The 16,095-nt window shown below is 36.0% G+C and overlaps 1 protein-coding gene across 1 annotated transcript in view; it reads left to right on the top strand.

Annotated features, from left to right (window-relative positions):
• USP32 (ubiquitin specific peptidase 32) overlaps window positions 1-12,409 on the top strand; it is a gene marked incomplete at its 5' end in the record, with an annotated part of 33,856 nt that extends 21,447 nt beyond the window's left edge. Inside the window, 15 exons of the mRNA XM_009586217.1 lie at window positions 141-279; window positions 563-668; window positions 1,319-1,492; window positions 2,018-2,192; window positions 2,848-2,999; window positions 3,728-3,839; window positions 4,408-4,619; window positions 6,064-6,248; window positions 6,857-6,943; window positions 7,840-7,960; window positions 8,657-8,848; window positions 9,447-9,738; window positions 10,183-10,616; window positions 10,971-11,063; window positions 11,604-12,409. Coding sequence (XP_009584512.1) covers window positions 141-279; window positions 563-668; window positions 1,319-1,492; window positions 2,018-2,192; window positions 2,848-2,999; window positions 3,728-3,839; window positions 4,408-4,619; window positions 6,064-6,248; window positions 6,857-6,943; window positions 7,840-7,960; window positions 8,657-8,848; window positions 9,447-9,738; window positions 10,183-10,616; window positions 10,971-11,063; window positions 11,604-11,777 — 2,648 coding nt within the window. The remainder of the gene's footprint in view (window positions 1-140; window positions 280-562; window positions 669-1,318; window positions 1,493-2,017; window positions 2,193-2,847; window positions 3,000-3,727; window positions 3,840-4,407; window positions 4,620-6,063; window positions 6,249-6,856; window positions 6,944-7,839; window positions 7,961-8,656; window positions 8,849-9,446; window positions 9,739-10,182; window positions 10,617-10,970; window positions 11,064-11,603) is intronic.
• Window positions 12,410-16,095: the final 3,686 nt, after the last annotated feature.

The following is a 16,095-nucleotide window of genomic DNA, read 5'->3' as shown; positions in this document are numbered from 1 at the left end:
TCTGTGCCAGCTGTAGTCTTGTAATTGGGAGCAGGTTAAATTGGTTACTGTGAAAAGGTCATATTCTTAACTTTACTGATATACCATTCTGAATTTTTCACATCTGCACAATTGGTATAATTATGTTTTCTTGTTCTCAGTTCCTACTGAAAAGGGTGCTACTGGATTAAGCAATCTGGGTAACACATGTTTCATGAACTCCAGTATCCAGTGTGTCAGTAATACACAACCTCTAACACGGTATTTCATCTCAGGAAGACATCTTTATGAGCTTAACAGGTAATTTTCTGTTTGAGACCATTGGCATTTTAGATGCTGTAACATTTCTTTAAAACGCGTTTCAGCTTTCAGAAGTAGACAGTATGAATAAATCCTTTTAAGTGCAGCGTTGTCAACCATCAGCCATGCAGCAGATACTAGATTCGATACATGAAAATACAACCTCTTTTGTTTCTGGGAGAGTTAAAACAGTTTGGCAAGAAGCCTTTGCACTTTCTTGTTTACCCCCATGCTTGAACTTTGTTTAAACTTTGTGTGGTATTAATTACTTTATGATTTCTAGGACAAATCCAATAGGAATGAAAGGACACATGGCCAAGTGCTATGGGGATTTGGTTCAGGAGTTGTGGAGTGGAACTCAGAAGAATATAGCACCGTTAAAGCTGCGGGTAAGTCTGTGATGTGTGTTATTTAAAGGTAGAAAGCAGTAGCAGAATAGCAGAAATCTTTTAATGCACTTTTTCCTGATGTTACCTGTATTGTAATGGTTCTGGGACTCAACTCGGTATCTCCCCTAGAGAAAGGGAAGGAAACTTGGGCATATATTTCACGTGTTAGAAGTTGGCTGTGAAGCCAACGACCATATCCTGGGCAGTCAGTCATCACATATGTTACTGAAAACTGGTCACAGAATTTGCTTTCTTGCCTGTAAGGAACGTAGGGGAGGTGTTCAGGAAGGGGCTGTGCAGGGGCAAGATGCACATCTGGAAGAGGCCAGGGTGCATCAGTCCTGGCGCTCAGGACTTGAGCAGCTTTCTGTGGAATCTAATCATGGTTCAGTGGCTGTAAGGTCAAAGGAGTTACCTGATACGAATCAGAGGTTGTGGTATAAGATGTGGCTTTTATAGCCCTTGTTAGGGACAACAGGTTATGCATTTGTCTGTAAATGGTCTTTTGTTCTGAAAGCATAGGGGCTTACCTTTAACTCTTAGCAATTTATTTGTGCTCGTTGACAGCATGTGTCTTGTCTACAATATTTTGATTTATTGTTACAACTTCTGTTACATGATGTTAAATAACTTTCTGGCTTTTTTTACAGTGGACAATAGCAAAATATGCTCCAAGATTTAATGGCTTTCAACAGCAAGACTCCCAGGAGCTTCTGGCGTTTCTTTTGGATGGTCTTCATGAGGATTTGAACAGAGTTCATGATAAGCCATATGTTGAATTGAAAGACAGTGATGGTCGACCAGACTGGGAAGTAGCAGCAGAGGTATGGGTTAAAGTTTTGGGCTTTAGGGTTTGTTTGTTCGCCTTTTTTTTTTCCTTATAGTGCTAAGCTGCTAAGTTGTTGAGACTGTGGCAATACTCTTTTCAGGACCATACCATCTTTTGGAATTTGTTAGATCTGTGATTTAAAGAGTTAATTTCACCTTTGAAATGAAAATGAGTTTTAAGTATTATAATAAAGGAATAAAGATGATACTTCACAATAATTGTGAACAATTCCTCAGGATTATGGAGTATCAAAATTTTTCAAGATACCTGATGATCCTTTCAGAAGTACTTTAAATGATGTCATACCTTGATTATTGTGTTAATTGAAATAACTTTTCTTTACTCACGTTGAAACTAAATACTTCCTATTTATTAGAAATTGATAAACAACAACTTTGGAAATAATTTCTGTAGGCCAGTGAAGCTTTGGAGGTCTTGCAGCATATCCTCCTTCCTGTAGTTGAAGCAAGTAGTCTTCAGTTTCTAACTTTGTTTTTTTTTTTTTTGTATGTCATTTTAGGCCTGGGAAAACCATCTGAGAAGAAACAGATCCATTGTTGTAGATTTATTTCATGGGCAGCTGAAATCACAAGTCAAATGTAAAACTTGTGGACATATAAGTGTTAGATTTGACCCTTTTAATTTTTTATCCTTGCCTTTGCCAATGGATAGCTACATGCACCTAGAAATTACAGGTGAGTAGTACTGTTTAACTCCCTATAAACTTGTCATTGCTAAAATAAAAATTGTATATGTAGAAGAGCTCTAAAACATCCAAATTTTGTTTATATTAGCACTTACGCTTAAAAATAATATAACCATTTTAATATAATAGAGTAGAAGAATTTTCATTGCAATACAGTTAAACTAAAATAAAACCTTTAAAAATGGAGCATAGATGGCCCATTTTCAGTCTTGACTAAAGGACTTAATACAGAAACATGTAAAATGGAGATTTTGAGAACTTTCCTTCTGTTCACTGAAAATTTGTGTTGTGGAGGTCATCCTAAATCTACCTGGAGTGAAAAAGAAGGCCTGGAGGGAGTGTACCAACAAAAAATACTTTGAGTCATGAACTATACTATTAAGAACCCAAGTATTGTTTTAAAAGAGGCAAAAGGAAAGATGATAAAAAGTGAAACAAATTTTGAAACCATTTTCTACTGCCTATGCAGCAAGGAGTTTTCTGACATTTGTTTGCAGACCTTGAAAATTGGCTGATAAGAAAAAAAAAATCATATCCTAAAGTGGGGGAAAAAATACTTTCTAATAAGTAAGTAGCTGTAATGTATTATTCTCATTAAAACTTTCCTGGTTTGCTGACCAGTGTGTTTCTTTACCCCTTTAAAGTAATTAAATTAGATGGTACTACTCCTGTTCGGTATGGCCTGAGATTGAACATGGATGAAAAGTATACAGGTTTGAAAAAACAGTTAAGTGAACTCTGTGGGCTAAAACCAGAACAGATTCTACTTGCAGAAGTGCATAGCTCCAATATAAAGGTAAGAAGAAAAAATATTAGTCATTGCTGCAGCACACTTCTGGTATTTTTATTTGTTACATCAGCATACTTTTTCATTCTTTTTGACATTAAGCTTTGCTTGCAAGAACTGTGAAATAATTTAACTGAAAGTGTGATAAAGGCAGCTTAGTTATATCTCTATATGAACTTTTATTTCATTCGTAAACCATAATTTGGCTTGCTTTAAATAGATTTAAAATCAAAGTAAACTGAACCAAAATAAACCACTTGTAAACAAAATTAATAGTGATATACAAGCTTGCAGAAGTTTAATTGAATTGATTACTAATGATATTTTTAGGAAAAAAAGGATAAAATCATCTCAAGTTAGAGTGCTGTGATGAATTTAAACACTGTCAAGACGTTGGAGGCATAAGTAATGACTGGCTTAGTTCTATATAGTGTGTATGTATATGTGTGCATATATATATAAATTTTTTGCTGTCATTGAATAGGATAAAACTGCTTGAAACTAGGTGCTCTCAGTCTGCTTAGAGAACCATTAATAACTCTCTGAGGTCTTGCTGCAGGGATCTGCAAAGGGGTGTGCTTGTTGGGTCCCTTTTTACCTTCTAGGAAGATGTAAGAAAGCAGATGGGAGGGGAGAGATGAGCTGGTAGATACACTGTTTTCAAAAGAACAAAACGTGTTTGGAGTCACAGATAGAAGTATATACATTTCTGACTAACTTTCCCTTTTTTACTGAAGAACTTTCCTCAAGACAACCAGAAAGTCCGGTTATCAGTGAGTGGGTTTTTGTGTGCATTTGAAATACCAATTCCAGGATCCCCTACATCAGCATCAAGTCCTGTGCAGACAGGTAAAAGAAAACATATTTATTTTCCTGTTCATTTAAAACGCACAGTGCTTAGGTACTGGAGAAATTCAGGAGAAAACCTTACTTTTTAGCAATAAGTAAACAGTGAGGATTAAAGAAAAGACAAATAAGTTACAATTCTGATCCACAAAGAAGCTGTGAGCAGTCTCAGTATCCACTGATGGTCTGTGATCCTTTTTAGGATCATGCCCAGAATAGTAGTCTGAAGATTGCTATATACTTATTTTAGTTAAAGACGCAAGAAACACGCAAAATATTTTATTACTTGTGGATTGGCTCTAAGGCAGGACATGTGAAAAATTGGAAGCATGGTGTTCGGTTTTGGTTTTCTTGTTTGTGGTTTCATATATGGGTTGTAAACACCTCTGTTATTCTTTGCTCTTGCATGCTCTGATTTTGCAAAGTTGTAGGCGAGTAAAAGGTTAGATGTTGGTCTTAAGGAGGGTAGAAGATGTTTCATGAAATGCATTGAACAGAATGGAAAGGATAAAAATCTTGTGGTCAGTTCTGATTACTGTAGGTAATTGAGAATGTAATTGTCTATCTACAGATGTCTCAACTGGGCCATCAGCTAACGGAGCACCCAATATAATGATGAATGGGGACCTTCCTAAACCAACCCTAATTCCAAACGGAATGCCAAATACTGTAGTGCCATGTGGAACAGAGCGTAACCTTGCCAACTGGACTCTCAACGGTCATGTGCCCTTGCTTTCTGATAGTCCATGTACAGGGTATATAATTGCAGTCCACAGAAAAATGGTTAGTAGATTTTGCATTTGTTATAAATTGTTTGCCTAACACACTTTGAGAAAAAGTCAGTGAGGATTTTTTAATGTCCATATGATAAATTAATCTTTGTTTCTTAAGAAGAGGGAGCATGAATACATTTCCTTCTTAAGTGAGCGCCAAGTTCTACAGAAACACAACTCTTGTAAATTTAAATTGTAATGTCTAATGTTGGTGTATTTTTCTTTCCTTAGTACTGGCATGCTTCCCAGTTCTTTAATGCTGAGATGCATACTTGGGCGTTCACTAACTCCATGATTAAATGTTCCAGATTCTTTGAGCAGAAGAAATTCTTATTAGAGGAGCTACTAGAAATGCATTTCTTTCCCATTATGTGGAAAAGCATTATTTCTTATATGGAAACAGAGTGAAGATATATAGTGCATTCCTGGGTCGTTCTGTTAGCGTGAACTATTCTTTGTAAAAGCATCTGTAGTTAAATTGAACTCTAAATGTCAAAGCCGGATGACTGAACACCTCAAATAGCCACGCGTTCTGTGCACACTGTGTCCAGACTTTAGAGTCTGTTGATGTTTAGAGCCTGGTGGATATGGGCCAGGAGGCCATTTAACTTCCCTCTTCACTGTGGGTTTGTATGAGGCTTTTTTGCTTTATTCTTTCAAGTAGTGGCCACTAACCACTGTAATCACTGTTATCTTGATTGAAATTTTGTAGAATCTCATAGGTGATTGGTATAATGCTTTTAAGCCGTTACAAGCTGCTAGTTATACTGCTTTAAAACCAGTAAAAGTTGTTGGTGAAGCTATTCCAGGAATCCACACTTGTCATTGTCAAAAATCTTATCAATGGAAGGCATTAATTGTATAAAACTTATGCAAGGTGGTAGCCGTTTGCTTATCTCAGTGTCATTAACTTGGCATGTTAAATCTTTCTTATAAATGGGAGATGTAGCATTAAGGTTAGTTTGTCTGCTTGGAATAAGTTGTGTACAAGTCTGTAGTGCCTCCTTTAGACGTAAAAGTTTTCTTTCTCTAGCAAACATAAGCTTGCCTAGTGTAGAGGTCATTTTGGGACAGATATTAGCATCATTAGGTGCATGTCTGCATAACAATATTACCATGTTGTGGGAAAAGTAATAAATATGTGTCATATGAAATATAAAATATTGCACATGGTTGAAATACAGATTTATGTTGATGTGGTCTAATGCCTAAATAACATTGCCATAGTATCATAAAATACAAAAAAGTTTTCAGGCAATTTCAAGTCAATGATCAAGACTTACAGTATTTAATATTGGAAAAAATTGCTGAAATGGAGTACTTTTAGTAGAATTAATGGTTTATTTTAATTGCCAAAGCCTGAAATAAGTAGCAAGGTCAACATCCTAGTAATTATGGTAATGTGAGTTAATGCATACTTATATGTGAGTCATTCTTTTATTTCACATATACAGATGCGGACAGAATTATATTTTCTTTCATCTCAGAAGAATCGTCCTAGTCTCTTTGGAATGCCACTAATTGTTCCTTGTACAGTTCATACACGGAAAAAAGACCTGTATGATGCAGTGTGGATTCAGGTTTCCAGGCTTGCTAGCCCTCTCCCGCCTCAGGAAGCTAGTAATCATGCACAAGACTGGTGAGTTTGGCATCTCAGTCTTTGGCTTGAATGACATAATGCAGTGGCGTAGACTTGCTTACAAGATTTAAAACTATATTCATTCTTCATCTTTATCAGTTTTGACTTCGCATAATACCTCTGTTGAATGAACATATGTTTTTTAATGTATAATTAAGCTTTAAATGTCAACAATTTCAGGAACAATTGTGTGTGCTTTTACCCCAGATGCTTTCTGCCTGCAGATTCCATTTAATGGGTTATTTTTGCAAGTAGTCATTTTGGAGTCCTGCAATTTAATAACGCCAATAATTATACATAACTTCTAATCTTTGTTAATACAGTTAAATGTAGTATACCTTCTAGCTGCACTTAAAGGTTGACTTTACATAAATTGGTTGGTTTGTTCTCATCCAGTGATTGATAATTCATTATATCTAACAAATGTAGGCAATGTAAAGGCCGGTCTTGTTTTAATAGCTTAATCTAATCAAAATTATAATTTGGGGAGAGGGAGGGGGGGAGTGTTGGTGGTTTTTTAAAAGTAAACATAGGAAGCATAGTGAAGGAAGGTAATTGGCAGTCTGAAGGAGTGCTCATGTTTCCTGTTGCGTTCTCTTCTGTTTCAGTGATGATAGCATGGGATATCAGTATCCATTCACCCTAAGGGTAGTTCAGAAGGATGGAAATTCTTGTGCTTGGTGTCCGTGGTACAGGTAAATTGTCCTTTTTAGATTTAAGGAAGGGAATCGCTCCAGCAGAAATTTAATTTATGGTAATGGGTTTTTGATACGTTTCAGACTTCAGAGGTAATACCAAACTATATGATTCTATAAGAATCTAGAATCTAATTTTATGAAAACCCTCACATGGCAGACTTTCACTGCAGAATAGCTTTTATGACTTGGGGAGCTGGAAGCTCTGCTGACACAGAAACTTTAAATTAGGAGACAGACATAAGATTATCAAAAACCTCTTAGCACCTTATAATATTCTGTGTGCATGTGTGCATATATGCAGGCCCATACGTGTACATTTTTGGATGATTTTGGGGGGTTTCATACAAAACCAAACTTTTAGATGTAAATCATTTACCCTTGCTAGTTCCTGTGCCATTTGAAGAGTAAGAACTAAAACGGACAATAAGAAATTCACCCTGGAAGCATGCTTGGAATTTTCTCTAAACAAAGACATGCTAATGAAAATTTCAGACGCTTGCTGGAAGGTATTCAGACATATACTCAGTTAAAAAAAAAGTCTCTTACAGCTAGATAAATAAAGTACGTTAACTATCATGTTGTAAAATATTTATGGAGACAAAGCTTTGTAGTTTTTTGGTGTCATAGGTAGCCTTGGTCAGCATTATACGAAGGTAGATGGTTGAGCTCACCCAACTGCTTCAATTTCTCATCTCTGTTAAAGTTTTGTAGTAAAATAGCAAACTGACACTGATTATTGTTTTATAAAAATGCCTCTCTTTTGCATTGAAGGCAAGGCCTGGAACTTTGGGGGTGCATATGTTACAAAATGAGGAGCAGAACTGGAGTGTGAAGTAATGTAAAACTTTGTTATTGGACAGTTTACTTACCACAGTTAGAACTTTTTGATTTAGATTTTGCCGTGGCTGTAAAATTGAGTGCACAGAAGATAGAGCTTGTGTTGGGAATGCTTACATTGCTGTAGACTGGGATCCGACAGCACTCCATCTGCGCTACCAGACATCACAAGAACGGGTAAAATTTCCATGCAAACCCTTTGTTAATAGTTCTGAAGCACAACCCATTTCACCAAGTTTTTTTCCTTTTTTTTTTTTTTTCTTTTTCAATTGATGCTTCTGTTGTCCATTTAATGTTAAAATAAAGTCAGTAATCATTGAACAGTATATTCTGGATAAATTAATGTCTTTGTGTTAGACCTCTTACGTGACCATAATGTGGAAGGGAAGCTTTTAAGAAACCACAGCAGTGTATTTTCTGCCTGTTGTGTTTCTGTCTGTTGCTTTTGATCTAGCCTCCAGAATATATTACAAAATATGTTAATTTGATACATTTTCTAAGCACACCAGTATTATAAACAGTTATGCATGTGAGTAAATCTGTTTCCTCATTGAGTCAACAAAACATGTCTGAAGGTAAGCCTATAGCTGAGTCAATGTAGAATAGCTGTTCGAACTTGTGAGTTGTATCTATAAACTTGTGCTTTATGGATAATTTGGTAAGCAGAACCCAAGAATAAGGACAGTGCATTATTTATATGTCTGCCTCTTCATAATTGCAATAAAATTTCTGCTAAAACTTAGTGCACCTAGTTTTTATCTTTAATCCTAAATAACGATATGATATTATTTGTATGTTACTGTGAATAGAGCCTTCCTTCCTCTGACAGTTTGTATATGTTTCCAAGTCAGATACAGTTTTATCTCACTTTAGATTGTAGAAGAACATGAAAGTGTTGAACAAAGCCGACGAGCTCAAGCAGAGCCCATCAATCTGGATAGTTGTCTTAGAGCCTTCACCAGTGAGGAAGAACTGGGGGAGGATGAGATGTACTACTGTTCCAAATGCAAGACCCATTGTTTGGCCACCAAAAAACTGGATCTTTGGAGACTTCCCCCTATTTTGGTATGATTTTGTGTAATTTTCCTCTACAGAACAAAACCAAAGTACATTGATCACAAATTTGAATTGCTAGGTATGTCTTCTTGTTCTAAATAAGATGATTTGCTTTTGTTCACAGTCTCAGGAGGGGCCTTGACTTAGTTTGTTTCATGCATTTCTGTAAGGCAGGCAAATAAAACAAATCTCAAATCCTTTTTTGAATCTTTTTAGCTGATACGTTGCAGGAAATGGTGGCATTTTGCATTCAGTGTCATCTTGTTCTGACATAGAATTCACGCTTAGGCAGTCTTTCCAGTAACATGATCTTTTGTCTAGTTGTGTAACACCTGCATTTGTTGCTTTCCAAATTTGGTAGGTTATTCAAAACACACAGTGCTGATCACTGAATTGAAGCAATCTTTTCCATCATTTCCCCATGAAAACACTCCATATTTTACCAGCTTGATCCCAAAATCCAAATTGTCACACTACAGCATTGTTACTGGTTTTTATTAGCATATGATAAAATGTGTGTTTCGGGGAAAATTATATTTAAACAGTGAAATTACTCACTGCGATGTAATTGTCCTCCTTTAATTTTCTCTAACATGTTTCTCCTTAGATCATCCACCTGAAAAGATTTCAGTTCGTAAATGGCCGCTGGATAAAATCTCAGAAAATTGTTAAATTTCCCAGAGAAAATTTCGACCCAAGTGCCTTTTTGGTACAAAGGGATCCAAGTCATTTTCAAAGAAAGCAGCTAACGCTCCAGGTTGACAGCCTTCCTGAACCACGGACTCTCCAAGGGGAGTCTAGAAAAATAGATCTGCAGATCACTTACACACTAGGAGAAGGAGATACGCTGAACAGAAGTCCATCCTCCCTTAACACTACTGTCTTGAATAATATCAAAGGTAGGTAATAATTAGGGAAAATTCCAGTCAATACTGATATTTGGAGGGCGTGGGGGGGAATTGTACTATGAACAAAATTTTAATGTTTCTTTGGCCAAAGCACTACGCTTATTTTGAAACACTCATTTCTGTTGTTGTTTGCCCTGGAAAGCTTAGTGAAGCTTTACCAAAAAAAATTAAAAGGAAGAAAGTTACTCAGTGACAAGCACTGTCTGCTTGTCTAAGTGGGCTGGATTAAGAGTGAGGAATGTGCTCCTGCATAAAAGCGTTAAATTTCAGTTCATAGGTGTACGTATGTGTGTGTGCAAAGATAGATTTATGTACTACTCATTAGTTGAAGTGAAACAGTATTTTTTCATGTTTGGTTATTCAAAAAAACACTTTTAAAAAAAATCTAGATTATGTGTTTACTTATCTTAGTAGTCCACATGTTTTCTCTTTTAGCATCTCCGTCTTTGGGGAGGAAAAGTGGGACCAGCTGTCCTTCAAGTAAAAACAGTAGCCCAAATAGTAGCCCAAGGACTTTAGGAAGAGGTAAAGGGCGTCTGCGGCTACCACAACTGGGTAAAAACAAACTGTCAAGTAGCAAAGAAAATTTGGATGCAAGTAAAGAGAATGGTACTGACCAGGAACAGAGATTTACTTCTGATCAAAGTGATGCTCTTACTAGAGGGCAGATTCTGGGTGGTAGCCAGAGTGAACTATATACTGCTCAGGACAGTGAGATGACTCTAGCCAATGGATACATCTGTGAGCAGAATGCATACAGTAATGGCAGTATCAACGGTCAAATTGATAACCACAGTGAGGATGATATTACAGATGACCAAAGAGAAGAAGTGTGTGTTAACCCTATTTACAATCTATATGCAATTTCGGTAAGTTAACTTTTTTATGCAAGTAAACTATCTTTATGTGGCATTGTTTTGACTAAAACGCATTTACTCTATTGTTTTCATTACAAAAAGTAGGGGTCTGTTGAGAAGGAGAACAAAGCAGAGCCATTGTCAGCAAAAGAAATTTGCCAAAAAAACTGAGTACAACTGAAAAGTATATATCTGTATAATGTTTTTTCTGCTTGAGTATGTAAGCTTGGTCAGCTCCAGATATATAGATTGTCATGAACCATTGTCACTCACTTAAAGATCGTGAATGATTTATGAATCATTTATTCTGTGAATTCTGACTTTTGATGTTTGATCCAGAATTTATTTTCTTCTTTGTTTCTTCAGTGCCATTCAGGAATTATGGGAGGGGGTCATTATGTCACTTATGCCAAAAACCCCAACAACAAGTGGTACTGCTACAATGACAGTAGCTGTAAGGTAAATAATTTATTTTTGTAGCAAATAATTTTTGTCTTGGTTACCTTGAGCCCAAGAAATTTACATCTTGTGAGAACTCTTCTTTGAAATCATGAGCATCTCAAAAGTTGCATTAGATAAATACTAAAATCGTTAACTGAAATTGTACCAGAGATTTTTTTTTTTCAATTTAACATCTGTTCGTCAGCTGCTACCATGGTTAAGGAAAGATGCTTGTTTTGTACAAAGATGGAAAAACTACTAAAAATGGAAGTCCAAGAATATTTTTTCATTATGCTAGCCGTTTTGTATTCAATTACTGAATAATTAAGTTCCGACATTTCTAAGCATGTGCATTTATCACTATGAAATTTGTCATGCTTTTCAAGTAAATAACGGAGCCTGATAATTATAATAAGGGAGACAGAAAATGGGATTCTTCTTGTTGTAAACAGCCGGTTAAAAATACTGTTTCTAGGGCAATTGCGTGTATTTTAAGTTCAGTGACAGTAACACAATTGTCCCATTGCGTATTTCAGAACATGTTTTTCTCTTTTGCAGGAATTGCATCCCGATGAAATCGACACCGACTCTGCCTACATTCTTTTCTATGAGCAGCAGGGGGTAGACTATGCACAATTTCTGCCAAAGATAGATGGCAAAAAGATGGCAGACACAAGCAGCATGGATGAAGATTTTGAGTCAGATTATAAGAAGTACTGTGTTTTACAGTAAGCAGATGATCTTCCATGGCCTGCTTTGAGAATGTGAGGGATAACATCCTGAAACTTAAATTTGGCAAAAATGTTATTGAAACAGATAACCTAAGTGTAGTTATTGTACCCTGTGATCTGAAAGCACAAAAAGAAAACCCTAATTAAATAGCAGTTAATATAAAGATAGTATTGTTTTGTTCTGTTATCTCACTACATGCTCTAAACATTTCTGATGTTAGACATCAGGCTGAGACTGCCATTGGCCTTTAAATAAAATGGTTTGAGAAAAGCCGACTAGGACCAAATAAGAGCTAAATTAAATAGTCCAAATAAGAGCTAAACAAAGTAGTGTAGAGTTTACCAACGGTTCTAACAAACCCCTAAGGCTCTCTCTAGGTTCAAGATAATGGGGAAAAAAAAATTGTAGTGTTGTCTTTGGACAACATGATATTGCTACCTCCTTTTTCCTGCAGTTTTATTGCATTTTATTGGCAAAACAGGGAAAGCAAGAGAGTGAAAAGTGCACAAATTTAAAGAATGAACATCAAGAGTAGGAGACGTTTCCAGTTTTGCCACCATTAGTGTGTGTCAGTTGCTTTCTTTCTGTATGTTGGGAGCACAACCAAATCATAATTTGAGAAGAGATTAATTTCTACATGGTTTGTTATAATTTTGTTTTCTCCATGTGTTGGCTGTGCAGATCAACATGTTTCAGGAATGGCTTTTCTGCCTGAAGAGTGCTATCTCAAACTTTTGAGATGCCTCAAGAAGACACTTCAGGTTGAAGAGAGTAGTTGTGATTACACGCATGGTGTCTTAAAATGTGCACATTGCACAAAATGTTCCCAGCTTTTGGAAGGAAAGATGCTTGAGCTTATATTTCATGACTGGTGTTGCTTTTAAATTTGCACTTTTAAAAATTCGTATGATTAAATTCAAAAACATAGCTTGTTTTTGTTGTTGTAAGGGCTCTGGAGTGAATGGCTGTGAATTATCCACTGTGTATTTCAAACAAATAAGAAGCTGTGGCTGTCAGGTAGCTATCGTAGCATTCATGGATGGTTTTTTTTTATTGGTTTCATAATTTAATGGAGTTTCTTTTCTTCAAAATTTGGTTGCCTTTTCAAATTTTCTTTTTTTGCAACAGGTTATGCATATACTTGCAATTAAACCAGAATTGCTTTCCGTGCCCTTGCAACATGCTCTTTTAAGTCAATGGGCTTATTGCGTGAAGGAAAGCATGAGCGAGTCTTAGCAGAGACTGGAAAAAAGATGGTTATTTTTTGAGTAGGCATTTCTTTAAACATTTTCAGTGTTAAATTGTTTGCATATCTGAATGAAGATAAAAGTTTCACTCTTTCAGCCTTTTGTTCTTCAGCTGAGTCTAAGCAGCTTACTAATTTTGTCATATGTCATCTTCCAAATTCTTTAGATTTTATATCTTCACTAACAAAATCGATACTTACACGGTTGCTCTCCAAAATAAATGTTTGGATTCATTTTAATGTGTTTTACAAGAATGCCAAACCTACCAGTAAGTTTGTAATTTCCAGAAAGATCTGAGTTTTATCCATTTAGGAAATTGTATCAGCTGATCTTGCTGTCTTTACTCAGGCAAAAACCTCCCTGCCTTTGTTGGAGGTTGTGCCTCTTCCAGGACAGCAGATCAGTTCCAAAATAAGTATTGTCTTACTTGTAAAGTGTTGCTCCCTATCCTATATGGTCTTTTATCTTTAAAGTGGTCTAAACACTGAAGAAAAGCAAACACGACTTGCGAATTTCTAGGTTAGAAGCTTTTTCAGTACCCATTTGTCTACTCCTCCCTACACAAACTCCATGAAAAGTGAAAGATTTTCAACTGATTTACTTTAAAATGTTTTATTTAAGCAGGTAGCACAATCTACTAATGTTATTTGATCTTCTGTGTTTGTTACATTGGTTGTAATTAATTTTTTAAATTAAATTAATTCATGAATTAGTAGTAAATTTATTAAGTTAACTATTAACTACATTCACTTTGTAAATTATTGTATAAAACTTATTGACAATGCACTGACTTTAGAAAGATGTTAATGTACATAAATACCTTGTAAATAAAATAGTGTTGATGTACTGGAATATGAGCTGTATTAAAAAAAAAAGGTATCGGTAATTGTATATGGAGTGAACCTGTTTATCTGTAACTATATTATTCAAACAAATTAAATACTGTGGATGCAGATACAGTGTCACTTCTTGTCAGATAATTTTTAATAGCTGTTTTCCTGCTTTGAAGTTTCTGTACTGTTTTCATTAAGCTTAAATGGATTTGTCAATCCAAAAGATTGGAACGTGTGAGTAAGCATACAGCAATTCTTCGCAGTTTGTCCAGCATAGCCCTTAGTTCTAAGTACCAAGATATTTCGGCTCTTTGAAGTTTTGTATTTAAGTTATATCAGTTTTCCTTTTAAGAACATTCTGTTCAGTTTTTTAGAATTAGTCTATTTAATCCTATTTAAAATGTGTGCCTGTGTACATGAGAGAGAGTGAGACTTTTCCTTCTTACAAATAAGTCTGAAGAACTAGTACACTGAACCACGTTAATTCAGTGGTTCTCACATTTTTCTGTGGTGTCATTTTGATAGATCTGAAGTGAGATCAGTGATGACACACATCACTGTGGCTGCCCATGGGATCCCTTCTTACCTACCCTTGAGAATCCTTCTGCAGGTTATTAAAGTGGGGGGGGAAAAAAAATGTCTTTTTAAATGTTTAATTGTTTAATTTTTGTATGTGTACTCAGACAATTAAAATTCGAGCTATAATAATTTTATTCCAGGTTCTCATGCTGTGGTAAATAAGGCTCCTTTTGAGTTTTAACAGAGAAGTAGGTAAAAAAAAAGGCTTTGCTTCAAAATGTTCCAGAAAGAATGGGATTATAAGAAAATGCAACGAATTCCATCACTGGAGAGTTTGCTAGGAAGTTACGAGACAAATCTTTTAATGGCATGTGCCGAGTTTTTGCGTTCAGCTCGAGCTGGGGCAGTGCAACGGTGCTCGCAGCCACGCGGCGGCAGCACTGCCCGCCTTGTCCGCTCTGCCAGCAGAAGCCTGAATTTGTGTTTCATGATGTGCTCTCACAAAAAAACCTTGTTTTTAACCTGTTAAAATAAGAAAATAAAACAAAGTTTATCTGCAGCGGGAATCACCTACATATTGCTTATTAGCACAGGGTTTTGCCTCACCAAGAGGAACAATTTCTGAAGTTAAAATTTTTCACATTACAACAGAATCTGAAGTAAATGACACTTAGTAATTTTGTGCATAAGCATTTGTTTAATTGTTCTTGTATAATTGATCAATAGGCATCTTAGGTCAAGCAGAATACCAGTTTCCATCACATAGAAACAGCTTTCTCAATATATGATTCATACAAAAGACACAGAAGCAGAAGGAAAGATGCAGGTTAAAAAAATAAATGTAGTTCATAATAACAGGCCAAGAAATAACGTGTCTGCACTGCTTCAGTGCAGACGCCTGGTCGTCTCCAGATAGCAGTTTGCATAGGTGGAGAATGAAACTGCTACATTCGCCAGCAAAGGAAATTCTTTCCTGTAGCTAAAGGAAGAGTCACAGGCTGTAGCACAGGCAGTCATTGTTTCCTCTGATGTTGTTTTGTAACCTGTTAAGTCTGTAAAATCACAGAATAACTTGGGCTGGAAAAAAGGAGGTCATCTGTTCTATCTAGATGTTGAAAGTACGCCTCAGTTCACGTATTGTAGCAGTTCCCTGTGTTGTGGCTTGGTCAATACAGAGGGTGATGTGTTTGGTTACGTTTTATTTTTCTTTACAAGTTGTGTCAAATGTGCCACTAGGTTTCTTTTCTTTAAGAAGGGAAAAAAACTTGAAGCCATCCTAAGCCCACTTTCTGGTACTACCTGCAGAAATAAGATAGAGTTTTATCTAAACAGAGACTAACAATGGCTTTTTAGGAAGATACACTTCTTCATGAATCCAAATAACTGTGAGGTTAATGCTAATGGCAAAAAGTCCTTGGGAAAATTTTGCACAGGGTACAAACTTAGTTTAGCAAGGTAAATTCTACTGGAGATCTGGCTCACTTGATATGTTACTGCTAGAGGAGGCACTCCCTGACACTCCCGTGTCAGATCATAACACGGAGATTTAAAAAGGAAAGGAAGAGAATATTTGAGAAAATATTTGGGCTTTTTATCAGAGTTGAATAGATTTCTTCTAGAATCTTTTCCATTCATGATGCATGTTTGTTGATATTATTTTAATGTATGCCAGTGTATTTTAGATGTATTCTGCTGCTAGGTTTTAGTTGATGCAAGACT

This window comes from Fulmarus glacialis, unplaced genomic scaffold (assembly GCF_000690835.1).
Source record: "Fulmarus glacialis isolate BGI_N327 unplaced genomic scaffold, ASM69083v1 scaffold33169, whole genome shotgun sequence".
Classification (NCBI taxonomy): Eukaryota; Metazoa; Chordata; class Aves; order Procellariiformes; family Procellariidae; genus Fulmarus; species Fulmarus glacialis.
This window is presented reverse-complemented; position numbering and strand designations above follow the sequence as displayed.